General features: G+C 39.7%; 1 protein-coding gene across 2 annotated transcripts in view; it reads left to right on the top strand.

The window, feature by feature from the left end:
• Positions 1–17093, top strand: part of ajm1 (apical junction component 1 homolog) — a 32425-nt gene extending 15332 nt beyond the window's left edge. The window contains exon 2 of one of the 2 annotated variants that reach the window (XM_009301153.5): positions 13261–17093. In XM_009301153.5, the coding sequence (XP_009299428.1) occupies positions 13314–16613 (3300 nt within the window). In that variant the 5' untranslated portion in view covers positions 13261–13313 and the 3' untranslated portion in view covers positions 16614–17093. The remainder of the gene's footprint in view (positions 1–13260) is intronic. The other variant, XM_017356220.4, reaches the window with a different exon arrangement.
• Positions 17094–17689: the final 596 nt, after the last annotated feature.

Here is a 17689-nt window from a genome sequence, read left to right as displayed (position 1 = left end):
GCCCATCTCAGAGCTTTTTTTTTTTTTTTTTAATTTCTGAGGTAGACTTGAACTGAAAAAAGGGGGTTTCATAACCATTTAATAGTCAATTAAAATAGCTTTCTGTTAACCCCTCCCTCTCTTCTCTGATGGCAAGCGGCAAGGTCAACCTGTCAATCACATAAGATCCACCAATAGGAGACCACAGCCATCCAATCATGGACAAAATCAAGCCCCGCCTACATTAATAATGCACTCAGATAGTCCTCACAATATGAAAGCAAACACTATCACAACTTTCCCATCAGCTGCTAGCTGTTTGTTTTGAAGATGTCTGTCATTCATCTGTGATTTTTTTCACAGATTGTGACTCATTGCAGAGTTAAAGCCCAGGCCTATAATCATCTTCTTTTCTTTTGTCTTCATGTCAAGTGTTTTATGCACAGATCAGCATTTCTGCAGCTCCGCCGGTTGAATTGGGATTTTTTTTTGTTTGTTTTCAAAGCCTTTCACCAGACCCTCATTGTCCTCCATATCAAATGGGCTCATTATGCAGAATTAGCGCTGGGTTTCTGCTGGGAATGAAGCGCACTGGCAGGGAAAGGTCTATTGAAGACTGCGGTGTTTAATGGCTTATATTTTGAGTCCAGGCTGCCATTGATAAGACTGAAGGACTCTGATAAGAAGCTCGGAGGCTTTCACATGCAGAAATAATCACTGCTGTGTTAAAGAGTCTGAGCTGGACGCCTTGCTTTTCACTTGCATCTTTGTAAATCTGACACTAATCTTGCATTGCTTTGTCATTTTTTAGGGGTGGGGGGTGGGGTGTCTACCAGTGGTTTTTAGTTTTTAATTGTAATATTTATAATTGAATTTTTAAATAAAAAGTATATATATATATATATATATATATATATATATATATATATATATATATATATATATATATATATATATATATATATATATATATAAAATTAAAGAACTAATATATATATATATATATATATATATATATATATATATATATATATATATATATATATATATATATATATATATATATATATATACACACACACACACACATACATATATATATATATATATATATATATATATATATACATACAGTTAAAGCAGCACAGTGGCGTGGTGAGTAGCACATTCGTCTTACAGCAAGAGGGTTGCTGTTTCGAGCCTCGGCTGGCTCAGTTGCCGTTTCTGTGTGGAGTTTGCATGTTCTCCCGTGTTGGCATGGGTTTCCTCCAGGTGCTCTGGTTTCCCTTACAAGTCCAAAAACATGTGGTATAGGTGAATTGGGTATAGGCTAAATTGTCCCAGTGTTTCCCAGTGATGGGTTGCAGCTGTCATGGGTTGGGAAGGATGAGAGAGTGAGGACTCAAATGCAACATAACATGGCTTTTGTGAAATAAAAACAAAACAAAAAGTCAACAAAAACCACCCCTAGGGGGAAAAAAAACATAACTATAACACAAAAGGGTAAACAAACTTGGCTGGGCTGGCAAGACAGGACTGGAGCAGGAACACATGGGAGTATAGATGACGAACTGGCACAGGACAGCAGACATAAGGAGAATATAAACAGAAGTAAATTAACACACAAACAGGTGAACCTAATAAAGGAGGGTTAACAAGGAGGGTGGGACTAGACAATAGACGGGAGAGCACATGACACAGAGACAAAACAAGCCATGCGCTCACATAAAAACAAGACTAGAACACGCAGCCAATGAGAGAACTCATTTACCCCGTGTTCACAAGACATCACTAAAAACACAACACTGAAGCACACAACAAAAGCACGCGGCCACAAGGTAAACACCCAGCCAAGTGCTTAGACAACACCAACATGAACAGACGCAAGACACCAAATGTTGGTAACAAAGAAATCGATATATGCAAAGAAAACAAAATTGATTCGTTTACAAATGAAGTTCTGTGTAATAAAATGAAATAGCGCATGGAGGATGTATTGAACACATGAAGAAAGGGATGTGTAGCTCGGCAGTGCAAGCCCAGACAGCAACTGAAATCTCTTAGTAGTTCTTCAGCAACCCCGCTGCCCTCCTCAGTGTAAGTAAATACTCACACCTGAGCAATGCATGTGACTTCATTCTCCATATGAGAGGGGTCTTTAAGATGCCATCACCAAAAACACTGTTCATATAAAGTATTAATTCAGTAGTTCAGTACTTTCTCTGTGTGTCATTCCAGTGTTATTACACATAATTATATCAGATTTTATTGGTTTGTTTTTGATTCATTTTCATGCCTGCATTGTTTAAGTTGTTACCAAAATCTGGTTTAATTCCATGTCAACAGCTCCTTTAAAAATATTATCCCCAGACAAAAAACCATGACGCATTCAATACCTTTTTCCCCACTGTATATATTTATATTTTTATAGTTTTTTTATTATTAAATTTGACATAATTTCTAATACAAAGTGTAAGTCTTGCTACTTTATGTTGTTTTAATTTATTATTTCAGTTATTTTGGTAGTTTTAATTAAAATAAGATAGATAAATACAATAGCATATTTGTCACACCCTTGGCTAGTTCCTGCAGCTCCAATCACAGCTCTCCCTCACCAACCACCTCTCACCACACCCGTGAATATTAAAATAATAATAATAATAATAATAACTTTTGACATTATTACAATTACATAGTTTTGTTATCTAAAGCATCAATCTTAATCTAAATATTATCTTTTAAATAACATATTTTAATGCTTTATTTTTAAAAGATTATAAAGCGGATGTACTGCACAGATTCTGAGTTTTACATTGTTAATCAAATGTAATAAGTGGACTTGTTGTGAACTCCTGTGGACAAGACTCAGAATTTCTTGTTTTGATGCCAAATTTTTAATATAATCCTAATATAAATCTTTGAATTCCTAGTTATTATCTGCTGTTTTAGTTTGTGCTCAGTCTGAGTGTCTTTAGTCATGATAATGAAGATTTTAGTTTGCAGGAGCAGCGTTTGCTTGTCTGAACATTTATTCCGGTCGTCACTCTGTTTTACAGCTGAATGAAACTCAGATTTTCTCACACTACCAGATCAGAACAGGCTCAAAGGTCAGGTCTCGTCTCCTCTGAGAGTCTTTTTGGCTGAAGTTTGGTGATTTTCATGCTAAACGAGTAAGATGCTGAACAAATGCTCCTGCTAGCCTTTATAACAAAACTATTGCAAAATTCAACATTGCAAAAAAAAATTTGGTCTTCTTTTCTAGTTAATACACATTTAATTCCTCTATAGCGCATGTATTTGGACTGTGTGGGAAACTGGAGCACATGGAGAAAACCCACGGGGAGAACATGCAAACTCCACACAGAAATGCCAACTGACACAGCCGGGACTCGAACCACTAAATGCACCACAGAATCACAGCAAAATCCCCCTGAAGAAAATTTACACAGTTCACAGAGTATTTGGTCCCTCTATAAAGCTGCGGTCACTCTAGAGTTTGATAATGCAAAAGGTCTGTCTTGTGGTGCTGTGAAAAGGGGCAGGATTAAACAAGATGATTAGACATTAAAAAAAGCAAGCGATTGCTCCATGTTTTAAATTTCTGTCCGGATAGGTCATGTTTTGATCCTCGATTGGTCTCACGCGGTCAAGTGATGCAGTTTCGCAGGTCAGAGTTCACTAAGCTTGAACTTTGCACTGCAGTGCCCTAGCTGCGAAACTTGACGCATGAGCTTGCGTTGCCGGTCGGACGCATTCGCATGAATGGAAGTCTATGGGGAGAAAAAAGTCCAGTGTGACCGCAGCCTAAATATGAGTAAAAGTTACTCAGCAGCAGAGTTAAAGTTAATGAGTCAATGAAGGGATTAATTAAACAACAATTGAGCACTGATGATAAACACCTGCTGCTAATAAGGAGAAACACAAAACTGTCACACACACTCTTGCATTCACACACGTTCATACACTGCGGCCAATTTTGTTTGCCCAATTCACCTACTGTATAGTGCATGTGTTTGGACTGTGGGGGAAACCGGAGCACCTGTATGGAGCACCTCCACACAGAAATGCCAACTGACCCAGCCTGGATTCGAACCAGCGACTTTTTTGCTGTGAGGCAACAATGCTAACCACTGTGCCACTCTTTTCATAAACTTAATTTTGATAATTTTTTCATGAATCAAGACTTAATATCTTAAGAAATGTTGTTAACTAACTCAAGTTAGTGTTTTGTGTCAGAAAATGATTTGATGTTAGTACTGTAAACAAGACAACTGTTCTTTTCATCATTTTGTTTTTCTTTTAGGGGAATATATTGTAATGTAAGACTTTAGTCAGTGTAATATTCTCTCATTCTGTCAGATGAATAATTAAAACTGCATCAAGAAATGACCCGTGTCCATCAATAATTAATTACTCAAAAAGACTGAGAAAAAAGAAAAAGATGATGTACGCAGATTAGATCATCACTGTTGTGTCATTTTACTTGGCTACACTCCAAAAATTATTTTGTTGCTTGTTCAAACTTTCACAGTGATGAGTTGCGGCTGGAAGGGCATCCGCTGTGCAAAGCATTTGCTGGATAAGTTGGCGGTTCATTCCGCTGTGGCGACCCCTTGATGAATAAAGGGACTAAGCTGAAGGAAGATGAATAAATGAATGTTTGTTTGAACTACTTATTTAAAAAGTAAGTAGTTCAAATAAACCTTTGTTGGTGTGTGTGTGTGTGTGTGTGGGGGGGGGGGGGAAGCTTAATTGTTTTATGTTCAATTCACTCATAATTCATTCATTCATTCATTTTCTTGTTGGCTTAGTCCCTTTATTGATCCGAGGTCGCCACAGCGGAATGAACCGCCAACTTATCCAGCAATTTTTTTTTTCGCAGCGGATGTCCTTCCAGCCGCAACCCATCTCTGGGAAACATCCACACACTCATTCACACACACACTCATACACTATGGACAATTTAGCCTACCCAAATCACCTGTACCGCATGTCTTTGGACTGTGGGGGAAACCGGAGCACCCGGAGGAAACCCACGCAAAGGCAGGGAGAACATGCAAACTCCACACAGAAATGCCAACTGGGCCGAGGTTTGAACCAGCGACCCAGCGACCTTCTTGCTGTGAGGCGACAGCACTACCTACCGCGCCACGGCCTCGCCTCACTCATATTTGTAGAAACAATTAAGTTAACTTAATCGTTTTGTGTTGGGTCATTGATTGTGTTTGTGTATGCTTATTTCTAGGTTTCAAAGCTCAGCAGCCTCTTGAAGACACATAATAAATGTTATTAGGGAATCAGTCAGTAGTTCAATCTACTGTACTGAGTTTACATATTATCTCAGTGATTCAAAAATAACATCGTTGGAGACTGGTGTACATTTTTCCAATTATTTTGCAGCATATTTTATGTATTTTTATATAATTTTGTGCATTAGCATATATTTAAAGTGTCGCAAGCATAATAGATATACTGTATGAAACACAAATACAAAATAATGCATGGGCTTTTCGAGTTTTGGGTTCTGTTTCAGTTTTAGATTTGAATTGATTTTATTTAACAAGGACAATGCTCATTAATCAACAGTAAAACTGTAAATAAGCCAGAGTTAGCCACAAGGGCTAATTTTCATCTGTTGCCCCCAGCCAGATTTTAAAAGTCAACCTAAAATAAAAAAGCACGTCATTACACATACAAAAACAGTAAAGTTACATATGACAAAAAGAAAAAAAAGTAAGAATTTCCTAAAATGTTAGACAAAAGAATTAAACATGATTACAAACTTGATTTGCTTTTAGCCATTTCTTTAACTTGTATTTAAAAGTTGAATAATTTGTAACATCTCTTAAGTCAAGCAAAAGTGTGTTCCAATAATGACTCTAACTGAGAAGACTGATCGTGCAAAAGTTGTACGTCTAAACTGCACAGCACAGTACACCCTGGTAACAGATCGTGTTGCTTGACCATTATTGCTCTTGTGTGTCACAAACTCACATAATGGAGGTGGAGCATTTCCATTTCAAATTTTAAAAATCATACAAGCATCAGCCAAATATTTCATACTATCAAAGCTCAATAAATAATGTTTTTGTATTATATTACAATGATGATACCTAATAGACTTTTGATCAAATACTTTCAGTGCCTGTTTATAAAGTGATTAAACTGATTTTAAAACTGTTTTACTAGCATGTGACCAACTAGTAAGACAATATGTAATATGAGAAAAAATTGATAGTTCATGCAAAAATTAAAATGACCTAATTGGCACCCATTGTTTTCCATAGAAGGAAAAAAAATTACAATTGAAGTCAATTGGTGTCAGCAACCAGCATTCTTCAGATGATCCTCTTTTGTGTTTGACTGAAGAATAAAACTCAAATATGTTTTGGTAAAAGTCAAGAGTGAGTAAATGGAGTTAACTTGTTAAAGGGCCATGAAACCCCCTCGTTTCAGCAGGGTGTTTTCACACCTCTACTTTGGAAAAAGTCAGAAAAGTGGGCGTGTCCAGCTCTGTTTAGGGGGGAGTGTCGGAGGAACTAAAGTGGGAGGGTGTGAGAGTGTCTATTTGGGCACGCGCGAGTTTCAGTCAAAATACACACGGGAGAAAGTGATGGTGTTTAACCTACATGGACATGTGTAGTCGAATTATTTGCCAAATTATTAAATGTTGGACTTTAACTGCAGTTTGGCTCTTTCATTCAGGGAATTCATTCATGCCCCTCGCGACAAACGCGATATTTGATTCGAGGATCTGCTCTAAGCGTGTATTTTTCATGCAATGTTTGATACCGCACGGCGAATGAGAGAAAAAAAAACTCCGCATTTCCCGGAAACTTAGATGCACACAGCAGGTAGCGTCAGAAAGTGTGTTATTCCGGTCACTAAATGCGGTGCTAACATGTTTGCACTCAGTGCAATAGTTAACTTAATTCGATACGAACAAACTGAATAAACAAAGAGCACTGGTCGCTCACTTACCAAATCTGTAGAGACAGGACAATCACCAGCAACTAGAGCCGCATCTTTATTAAGAGGAGACTACAAGCGAATCCGGATCTCAGCGTTTGCAGATGAGAACAGCTCTCAGGTAAACAATAATCCTCCTTAGACACGTAAGTTATTGTTGTCGAGCGTCGCGTACACTGTTAATCCACACGTGACTCCAGCTGCGCTCTCACAGAGAGAAAATGAAAACAAAACTTAACTGCAGCAAACTATAAAAGCAACACTTCACGCTTGTTTTGCCAACACAACGTGGCGTCTCTGTGGTGTAAACACAGTGACAGTAATGAATAATAATGAAGTTGCACAATAGAGCACGCTGATTGGTTTGAACCAAGCCTTACTCATGCATTAATGCATCACACTGTAAGACGTAATAAGACACACTCTGGCACAGACGTCCAGTCTGCACGCTGGAATACACGCTATTATGTCATGACCGTGACGCAGCTTCAAAAATTTGTTTTAAACCGGAAGTACGGATTTGCTTGAAATAACGCAAAAACAACCAATTTACACTTTTCAGTGAAATATAGGTGTCCTAATAGTGTTTTTAGCAGTGTAGGACACATATACGACTGTCAACAGCTCAAAACATGTGTTTTGGAGTTTCGTGACCCTTTAACAAAGCTTCGGCAGTGTGACTGCGCCTTACTTTGCCTCACCTACTCCCTAAAACTTATTTAAGGCAGACCAGCCCTGTAGCACTGCTCTTCACATTCTCTCAAACCCACACTACCTTTCTCTATTTCCTTGTTTCCTGTTAACAATTCTTACAACCCTCTCTTCCATCCTAGGTTGAATCTAGGGGTCTAATTACTCTACCAAAATACTACTCTCGACATCAGTGTAGGACAACCTACCTACTTGTTCACTGTGTATCCTTGTACTTCCATGCTACTTCATCCCACTTTTCCCTTACCACCCCTTTTCATCCCTACTATAAAGTCTAGCTCACGGTGTAAGCGTGGTCCATGCTTGTGAAATGGTGGTTGAATTTTCATTTCTGGGTGAATTATTCCTTTAAAAATTAAATGCTAAGTTAACCAAAACTAATAGTATGCTTTTTAATTTTGGTCCAGACCAAACAAACCAAGAGAACCATCTGTCTCTTATTTATCCTACAAAATTCATGGACTGTTGTCAGGAGCAAATGAAGCCTTTCCAAATGTGTTGTTTTACAGGGAATAAGACATTATATGGCACGCATGAGTCTGTTGGCTGAGTGTATGTTGGTAGACAGCGGGTGTATAATACACATGCGGTTGTTCTCGGCTGTGTGAGGCAATGTGAAAAGCTGCCAGACAAACACGCTGTGAGTAAACAGCGTCTGGGAATAGTAATGTTTGTAGTCCCTTCTTTACATAATGTCTGTCATTGGAAACATGACGTGTTTTTCTCAATCTGATAAACGTAGCTGTAGGGAAGATGTAGGAGGTGCTGAATTACATTTAATCTCCTTTTCCAAAGAAAATAGACATTCATGAGGTGGAACTAAATGTGAATTAAAAAATCCATGTAGTGTTTTTGTATGTGATTTGTACCTTAAAGGGGAAATGAAGCACTTAGTCAAGTTGTAATGTAATGTGTATTTATATAGCGCATTTATTGTGTATGGCCATACACCCAAAGCGCTTCACAGTCATGAGGGGGGGGGGGGGGTCTCTCCACATCACCACCAGTGTGCAGCGTCCACTTGGATGATGCGACGGCTGCCACGCGCTCACCACACACCAGCTATTGGTGGAGTGGAGAGACAGTGATAGAGCCAATTAGGTGGATGAGGATGATTGGGAGGCCATGATCGCAAGGGCCGATTGAAGGACTTTGGCCAGGACACCGGGGTTACACCCCTGCTCTTTTACGAGAAGTGCCATGGGATTTTTAATGACCACAGAGAGTCAGGACCTCGGTTTAACATCTCATCCGAAAGACGGTGCCCACTGACAGTGTAGTGTCCCCTTTACTTTTACTGTGGCATTAGGACTCACAAAGACCACAAGTTAAGTGCCCCCTGCTGGCCTCACTAACACCACTTCCAACAGCAACCTAGTTTTCCCATGTGGTCTCCCATCCAGGTACTGACCAGGCTCAGCCCTGCTTAGCTTCAGTGAGTAACTGGTCTTGGGCTCCAGGGTGATATGGCTGTGGCAATATTACATCATTTAGTAAATTGGTTCCCACTTCGATGGAAATATATATTACTAACTCGATTAATGTAACCATTTTGAAGAAAACGGCATGTTTTACTATAGATTTTAGACCTAGGCCTCCACCATCTTGGAATATCGCTGCGTCTGACATCTCGGGGTTGGTTCTGTTCCCTCATCTGAACAGATACAGTGGAAGTAAATGACTGAACATGGTGACTAATTTAACCCAATGTGTGAAATTGTGGATGTGTAGCTGCTGCAAATATAAACATCAGATGTGTGTTTAATATAAAAAATATATTTATTCTATTTTTCTTTTTCCCTTTTAATTTTTGATCATTTGAAGCACTTTAGTCCACTCTGTATTATGCTGCCTGACTGTATTGGCTTCAACAAGGTCTGCTACTGAAGTAATGGGGGCGGGTACTTTCACTTTTCACTATTTCAGCTGCTCACCTCTTTTCGCGTTCAAACCAAACTAAGATCGGCACGTTTTTTTACATGGCAGGTTTTTAAGTCCTTCATATATGTTGAGAGATCTAGTTGATCGATTTGAAAAGGGAATATGTCTTGACATAATCCACAAAGATGTGATTTAGTAAAGTGTGAAGTCATGTATCGTTTTATTTGTTGCATTAGTCTCAATGTAAATCCCCTCGTCAGGCAGTGCTGGAGCAGCATGAGAGACTGGACCACAGCGTATCAAACGAAAGGTATTAACTAAAGAAAAATACACAACTTAAGGCACAACGTAAATGCTTGTATTTGTGGTACTTGCACTAGCTCTGCGACGCACGTCAGCGACTTCATGCATTGGGTTAATTTAGGCTGTCCAGTCTCCGTGTTCAGTTTGTTACTACCATGGTTGAAACCCAGACAGGCAGTCAAGCAGCGTAATACGGAGAGTGAATCAAATCGCGTCAAATGATCAGTAATTAAAAGGGAAAAAATAAAATAAATATATATACTTTTATATTAGACACACATCTGATGCTTGTATTTGCAGCAGCTCCACATCCACAACTTGACGCATTGGGTTAAATTAGGCTGTTCACTCTCCGTGTTCAGTCCTTTATCTCCACTGTATCTGTTCAGCTGAGGAAACAGAACCAACCCCGTGACGTCAGAAACATCGGCTTTATAGCTTGCATTCGCTCCCAGCTCAGTCCCATAAAGTTTTTAAAACACTCACACTTGCATATAAAGCTCTAGATTGTATTGTTCCTTCCAATATCTATAATATAAAGACACTGTCTTTCAGTACACACCTTCTTGTTCCCTGCGGTCTGCTGATACTCTCACCCTTCAACTGCCACCCTGTAGACTAAAATCAATGGGGGAGAGAGCCTTCTCTGTTGCTGCAGGTTATGGAATGCTCTCCCTTATTCTGTAAAAAATGGTTCTACACAAGCTAGTTTTAAGAAGATGCTAAAAACTCATCTTTTTAAGACTGCATTTTTAGATTCTTGATTATTCTGTGCTTACATTTTAGACTTTCTTATGTATTGTATTTTATTACATGTTTCATTTCTCTGTTGTTGTTGTTGTTGTTGTTGTTGTTGTTGTTGTTGTTGTTGTTGTTGTTGTAGCGCTTTGGGTCTTAGAAAAGCGCATTGTGAATAAAATGTATTATTATTATTATTATTATTATTCTAAAATGGCAGCGCCTTAGGTCTAAAAGCTAAAGTAAAACATGCAGTTTTCTTCTAAATGCTTACATTAATCGAGTTTGTTTAATATATTTTCACAAGTAGAATCCAATGTACAAAATAATTTAAAGTTGACTGAGTGCTTTATTTCCCCTTAAAAGGAATAGTTAACCCAAAAAATAATTTTTCTTGTGAGATGAATGCAGTCGAAATAGCTTTACATTTTATTCTGGCTCTTCAATGCTGTATAAGGATGTTGGGTAGTGACTTTTATTTTGAAGCTTCCAAAAGTGCATAAATACATTGGACAACTAACCCATACAACACCAGGGGGTCAACACATGTCTTATGAAGCAGATCAATGTAATTTGGTTACAAAAATATTTTACCTTTTTTAACTACAGGGTGGGCCATTTATATGGATACACCTTAATAAACTAGGAATGGTTGGTGATATTAACATCCTGTTTGTGGCTCATTAGTATATGTGAGGGGGCAAACTTTTCAAGATGGGTGGTGACCATGGTGGCCATTTTGAAGTCGGCCATTTTTAAGTCGGCCATTTTGGATCCAACTTTTGTTTTTCAATTAGGAATAGGGTCATTTGACACATCAAACTTATTGAGAATTTCACAAGAAAAACAATGGTGTGCTTGGCTTTAACAAAACTGTATTCTTTCATGAGTTATTTACATGTTTCTGACCACTGCTGAAATGTGTTCAATGTGCTGTCCATTGTGTTGGATAGTTGTCCATCATTTCCATTGCATTGTTTGTAATTTTTTTTTACCAATTTTTATATTTGTGTTATATTATTTTCTGTGGCTGTTCATTCGCTGTGGCGAGCCCTGATAAATAAGGGACTAAGCCGAAGTAAAATGAATGAATTAATTATTTTCTTCAAAGCTGCTTCTGGCTATGACATGTTCACACCTAAATGGTTTTAAGAGACGTGATTTAAGAGGTGTGTATTATATGCAGCATCTTTAATTTATTTCTTTAGGTAAGGCGAGATCTTCTGTTAAGTATCATACTTGGAGGGAAAATGTACTTTATGCGTTATAAAGCTTGAAGCATTAGAATCGGTACTCAGTATCGACTGTTTACCATGATTAAGGAATCTGTACTTGGTATCAGCAGCAAAAATCCTGATCAGAGTAACCCTATGGAAAAGCCATTATAAGTTTAAATTACTGTGTTTGTCTGACAGACAAAAAAACATATACACAGAGAATAGCTTAAGAGTGATTAAATGATGCTGTCGTTTTAATTTTTGGGTTAACTATTCTTTTAAATGGTGCATTATTTCAGTTGTGTCCTCTACACCACCACAGGGAGTTTGTACAAGATGTTTCTTGACAAATGAGAACACTTGTTTTGCATAAGGTTTGTGGGAATGACAAGTTGTCTAAAAGCCTTCAAAGAGCCCAATTTAGACTCGAGACACTATTTCTGTCCTGCCTCCAGCCAGCAGATCTGAACTGCTGCAAGCTGAATCTGAAACCAAGCATAAGAGATAAAAAGGTTTAGAATTACGTAAGTGTTCTTAAATGATTTACCATTCCGAGATATTTCAAAGGTGAATAGGAGGATTTATTTATTTTTTTTGTATTAGGGATCCAGTTTCTGTTGAGTCCTTACACTGTGTGTGCTGCAATGGGTTGTTATGAGAGGATGTTGTTGCCAGGGGAAACATCTTTCTCTGGCAACCACCTCCAATTTACTTGCATACATCCTGCCAACAGATTTTGCTGAACAACACAATACAGTTGAAGCCATTCAGAATCAGAATCGAGTTTATTTGCCAGGTACATTTGCGCTGAAACTTGGCTTGACAACTTACTCCCCAAGGTGATGTTGTACATGCAATGAGTATCCAACAATGATAAAGAGCATAAGGCTCAAGAATACTGATTATTGTGCAGATATTGTTTATGAAATTAAAGTCAGATTATATAAAAGATGTACTGGGGCTTCACAGTGGTGCAGTGGGTAACAAAATTGTCCAAAGCAAGAAGGTCGCTGGTTCGGGCCCCAGCTGGGTCAGTTGGAATTTCTGTGTGGAGTTTGCATGTGTTCGTGTGGGTTTCCTCCAGGTGCTCTGGTTTCCCCCACAAGTCCAACAACATGTGGTACAGGTGAATTGGGTAAGCTAAATTGTCCGTAGTGTATGTTTGTGAATAAGTGTGTAAGGATGTTTCCCATTGATGGGTTGCAGCTGGAAGGGCATCTGCTGCGTGAAACATATGCTGGATAAGTTGGCGGTTAATTTCCCTGTGGCGATCCCAGATTATTTAAGGCATTAAGCTGAAAAGAAAATAAATTAATGAATAAAAGATCTATTGCCGTTTTTTTATTTACGAAACCTGCTCCCAAAAACACTGTTTGTATTCATGCTTTATATCACAAAGTCCAGCAGCTGTACTAAATATAAAGTAAAACTAATCTTGTTATGTTTTCTTGCTCTCTTACAGGGAACCTTAACCTAAACAAATTTAATGGGGAAAATAAGAAGAGTCTCATTAAGATGACACGCACAGATCCACCTGACATACTAGTATCAACTGTGTATCAAGATGTCAAAGTGAGTTCCCTCTCAACCCACTCCAAAGCCTGTCATCCCTCAAAACAATGTGATTCCCCATCTGTCAGCAAACTGGAGAACACTCGAAAAAAAAGCAAAAACAAAAAGAGGCACTGCCGTAGCTTTGACACTGAGTCTATGGACAAACTCCGATATCATACAATAGCAATGGAGTACCCATACAGAAGGGCTGAAAGATACGCGGCCAATCCAGAGGTTGCCTGGAACGCCTTAGGTCGCCAACAAGGGCATGGACTCCACCGGTTTTCTTCCCCAGACATATTTAGCTACCGTCTCACCTCACAGCCAACGGCTGCTGAGATGCCTGCTGAAATTGCGGTGACGGAACAAAAGCGGAGGACTAGATCTAGAAGTGCCTCACGGGTTCAGACCAGCCTAACTCCTGTATCTTTTGATGCTTCCCCGCCAGTGGCAAGAAGGGGTCGGGAGGCTCAAAGGGCACACAGAAACAGTCAGCCAAGGCCAGAAGTTTCCCCAAGAAGAGAGTCTTCCTATGGTGCCACGCGAGCACATGTAAACGAAGTACACCCTGTCAAACTGCAGCCGCAAAGGAGTGATACAAGCAGGTATTCCCCTGTATATGTGCCTGAAGGTTATGATGAAGGAAGGCCAGAAAAGCCTGCCACTAGTCCTCATGTTCGGTGCCGGGTAGACATCAAACCAGATGAGTCGGCCATGCAGCAAGGTGGCCGAAAGGCAGCTACACCCCAAGTGGACATACCTTGGCAGAAGTATCCAGGCAGTGGCAGTAGGAGTCTGACAGTGCCTCGCCATTTCTCCACTTCAAGAACTCCAACTCCAACTGAATCCTACATGGGAGAATACAGGCAGGCGTACCAGTATTCCCAAAGTATGCCAAATAGCTACATGCAGCCTATGGAGATCCCTTTACAAAAGGTGGTCTCACCACGGGAGCCAAGGGAACACTATGGACGGGAACGAAGGGCTCATTCAAGCCCCAATGTGCCAACTAAATTCTTCTATGCAGAGGACTTAGGGAAGTATGGATCTTCAGCGCCATCAAGGACTTATTATCAAGATGACCGATACAGCATTCCTAGCCAACCCTACTCACCTAAGGTACAATATGTACAGGATCCAAGGACTCACATTGTTCATACTGTACCAACCCGGCCATATTATACAGAAGTCGACCCCTACCATTACTCTGGACAACATGTGTATGCGAAATCCTATGCTGCAAGTGAACCAGGGGCGTATATAATTCAGACACCTCCAGGAAGGACTTTATATGGCGATGACCCAAGGACATATCAGATTCAAACAGCCCCTCCTCGGATCTTCTACATGGCTGACCCCTACACTCCACAAATGGAGCATCATATTCCAGCCAAGGCATATTACACTGAAGGAAGACGACATGCCCGTGTTGTGCAGCCACAATCTGAGGACTGGTACGGCTCAGATGTTTCTGGCTACTCTAGCCATTACCCGTCCTCTTATGTCTCACAGATTACTCCCACAAGAGCTAGGCAAGAGCCAAAGCTCACAACTTGGTATGCCAATCCATGTATGGAGCCAGCAAAAACCGTAACAGACCCAAGATCGTATTCAAGATCTTGGGATAACATCTTAGATACCCACGTAGAACGGGAGCAGCCTGTACCTCGAGGGAAAAGTGATGAGAATCTCCTTTGTCAAGGGGCACAAACTTCAAGCGAAAGACCAAAACCTGTGGTTGTCAACCTTTCCAGCTCACCAAGGCGTTACGCTGCACTGTCATTATCAGAAAACTCTTTGATTGACAAAAGTCCAACCGAGGCCATGAGCTCCTCAAGTAAACTGTGGTTTGTCACACCTGAAATTACAATCACGGACAATGATATCAGACAGGGCAATCTTGGCAAACCAGAAGCACGCTCTGCAAGTTGGGATGTGCTAGATTCAAAAAGTGCCCAAAATCAAGAAGCACCTCAACGTGACGCAAAATCCCGCTCTGGAGAGTCTACCAAAGAGAAAACGCACAGCAGCACATCCCTACAGCAAAGCTTAGAGCAACTCGACGAGCTTTTAGCTGACCTTGTCATCGATTACAAACCTCCAGCTAGGAGGACCAGCGAAGATTTGCTTGATCAACTCAAAAAGCTGATTGATGAAGAAGAAGCGGTATCTTCAGCAAGAAAAGATTCGACTCCAGGTTCTGAAAGCGGCATGCCCCTTGACAAACAACCCACGTCAATAAAGATAGATCCTGACACACTAAGAGACACCGATGGGAGTTGTGATGGGCTGAGAAGTACAGAGGAGTGCTCCCCTGACCAGAGTCCAGATGAGGACGACACAATGATGTGTTCAAACAATAAATGCCGTCGGACTGAGACCTTGTTTAATGCCTGCCTCTACTTTAAATCCTGCCACAGCTGCTATACCTACTACTGCTCTCGCAATTGCCGCCGTGAGGACTGGGATATCCACAAAGAGAGTTGCCTGTATGGGAGAATCGGAAGCGTGTGTCGCCACATTATTAAGCACTGTCGAGAAACCACAGAGGTCCACAAAGCTTTCTCCCGTATAGCCAAAGTGGGATACCTGTCTCGGGGCAGGGGGGTCTTGTTTTTGGGATTCCCAAATCCAGGTTCATCCACAAATTTCCTTCAATTTGGACTGGAAAGTCTGCTCATGTCACCAACATACCTATCTCTCCGCGAGCTGGAGAGCTTCAAGGATAACCTTGGGGAATATTGCAAGGAGCTCCAAGAGGCGGGGAAGGAATATGACCCAAATGAATGTTTTCTCTTGAATGTATCCATTGCTGTTGGTGATCAAGTGCCTGACGGACCATCGCCAAGGGTCCAAGCCCCAACCGTCAGGAAATTTGCCAAGGTTGCTCTCGCCTCATACAGCCCAGAAAAAAAAGTCCATCGGAAGGAAAGTGACATGGAGACTTTGATCCTGACCCCTCCACCAGGTATGGCTGACATTGACAAGGAAGGCGAGGAAGGAAGGAAAGCCAGGGAGATCTGCTTCATCAACATTCAGCGGGAGTTGAGGATACGTGGGGTGTTTCTTCGCCACGAGTATCCCAATGTCTATCAAAAGCTCTGTGAGTTTGTTGAGAACAACAGGAGGTTCACGCCAACTACTATTTACCCTATTGATAAAAGGACCGGCAAGCAGTTTATGTGCATGATAATGGCAGCCTCTGAGCCACGAACTTTGGACTGGGTAGCGAACCCACATCTCCTAGATGACATTATTTAAAACAAGTGCACCTTTTTATACTTTAAAGCATAGATCTCACTATAGGACATATCTAAATATATCAAGCTTATTTGTTATACATGTTTGTAGATATGTATTTTGTTAATTGAAAGAAAAAAAAAAGACGTATTCATGTCTGCAAGGTCAGTATTATTCAATGTTGGAATATTGCCCATCAGATGTTGAGTGAGTAATTCACATTGTTTGTTCATCGAGTCCCAGGTTTGTTCTTTTATGCTTCACTAGCAATTACTGCCCTTCTGTTACTTTGTAGCAAATTCTCTTTTGATATTCGTTGATTGCTCATGACGAAAGAGAGAAATCTTCTATTTATTTTGAAAAAACTACAGAATTCTGTACTTATTTACTGCAGAGTTTAATATTCTTTCCTATGCAAAAATGACCAACATTGTCCCGCAAAAATGTTGAAGTTTTGGCTAAAGAAATATGGTACTATATTTCATTTTATCAAAAAAAAAAGTGTATTTTTATTGGTATGACCAGGAATTATATTATATTATATTATATTATATTATATTATATTATATTATATTATATTATATTATATTATATTATATTATATTATATTATTATTTGGCACAAACTTAAAGAGGAACTAATAGTGCAGAGTAGAATGGCAGTACACACAGGACTGTGGATTATCCACGGTCTATTAAATGTACTTTGAGGAACGGCTTTAATTAAAAAGAGAGCTGCTTCATATTAAGCAGCACCTAGAATTTTGTGCTCCAACCTGGTAAACTCATTTCCGTAAATGCTTTACGTGATTTAGGTTTCAGTTTAATGAAGTAATTGGTGCTTTTATGTATGTTTGGTAGAATTACTTGAGCAATAACAAACTTGAAGACAAAATCTGGAAAATATTGGTATCAGTTTTTGTGCAACACATTAGGTGTTGGCCGGTACTGTTCCATCAGAAACACTGTGAACTGAGATTCCTCTTATGTGCGTCACTGAAACAGTGTCCTTGTGATCACCTAGTAGACTCGGAAATATTTTAGTAGTTGTTAAGGTTATGAGGGATATGATATGAGATGCAGCAGTAGTTTCTGTAT

The sequence above is a fragment of the Danio rerio genome, chromosome 5, assembly GCF_049306965.1.
Source record: "Danio rerio strain Tuebingen ecotype United States chromosome 5, GRCz12tu, whole genome shotgun sequence".
NCBI classification, from domain to species: domain Eukaryota; kingdom Metazoa; phylum Chordata; class Actinopteri; order Cypriniformes; family Danionidae; genus Danio; species Danio rerio.
Note: the sequence above shows the minus strand (reverse complement) of the source record. Positions and strands in the feature narration are given on the sequence as shown.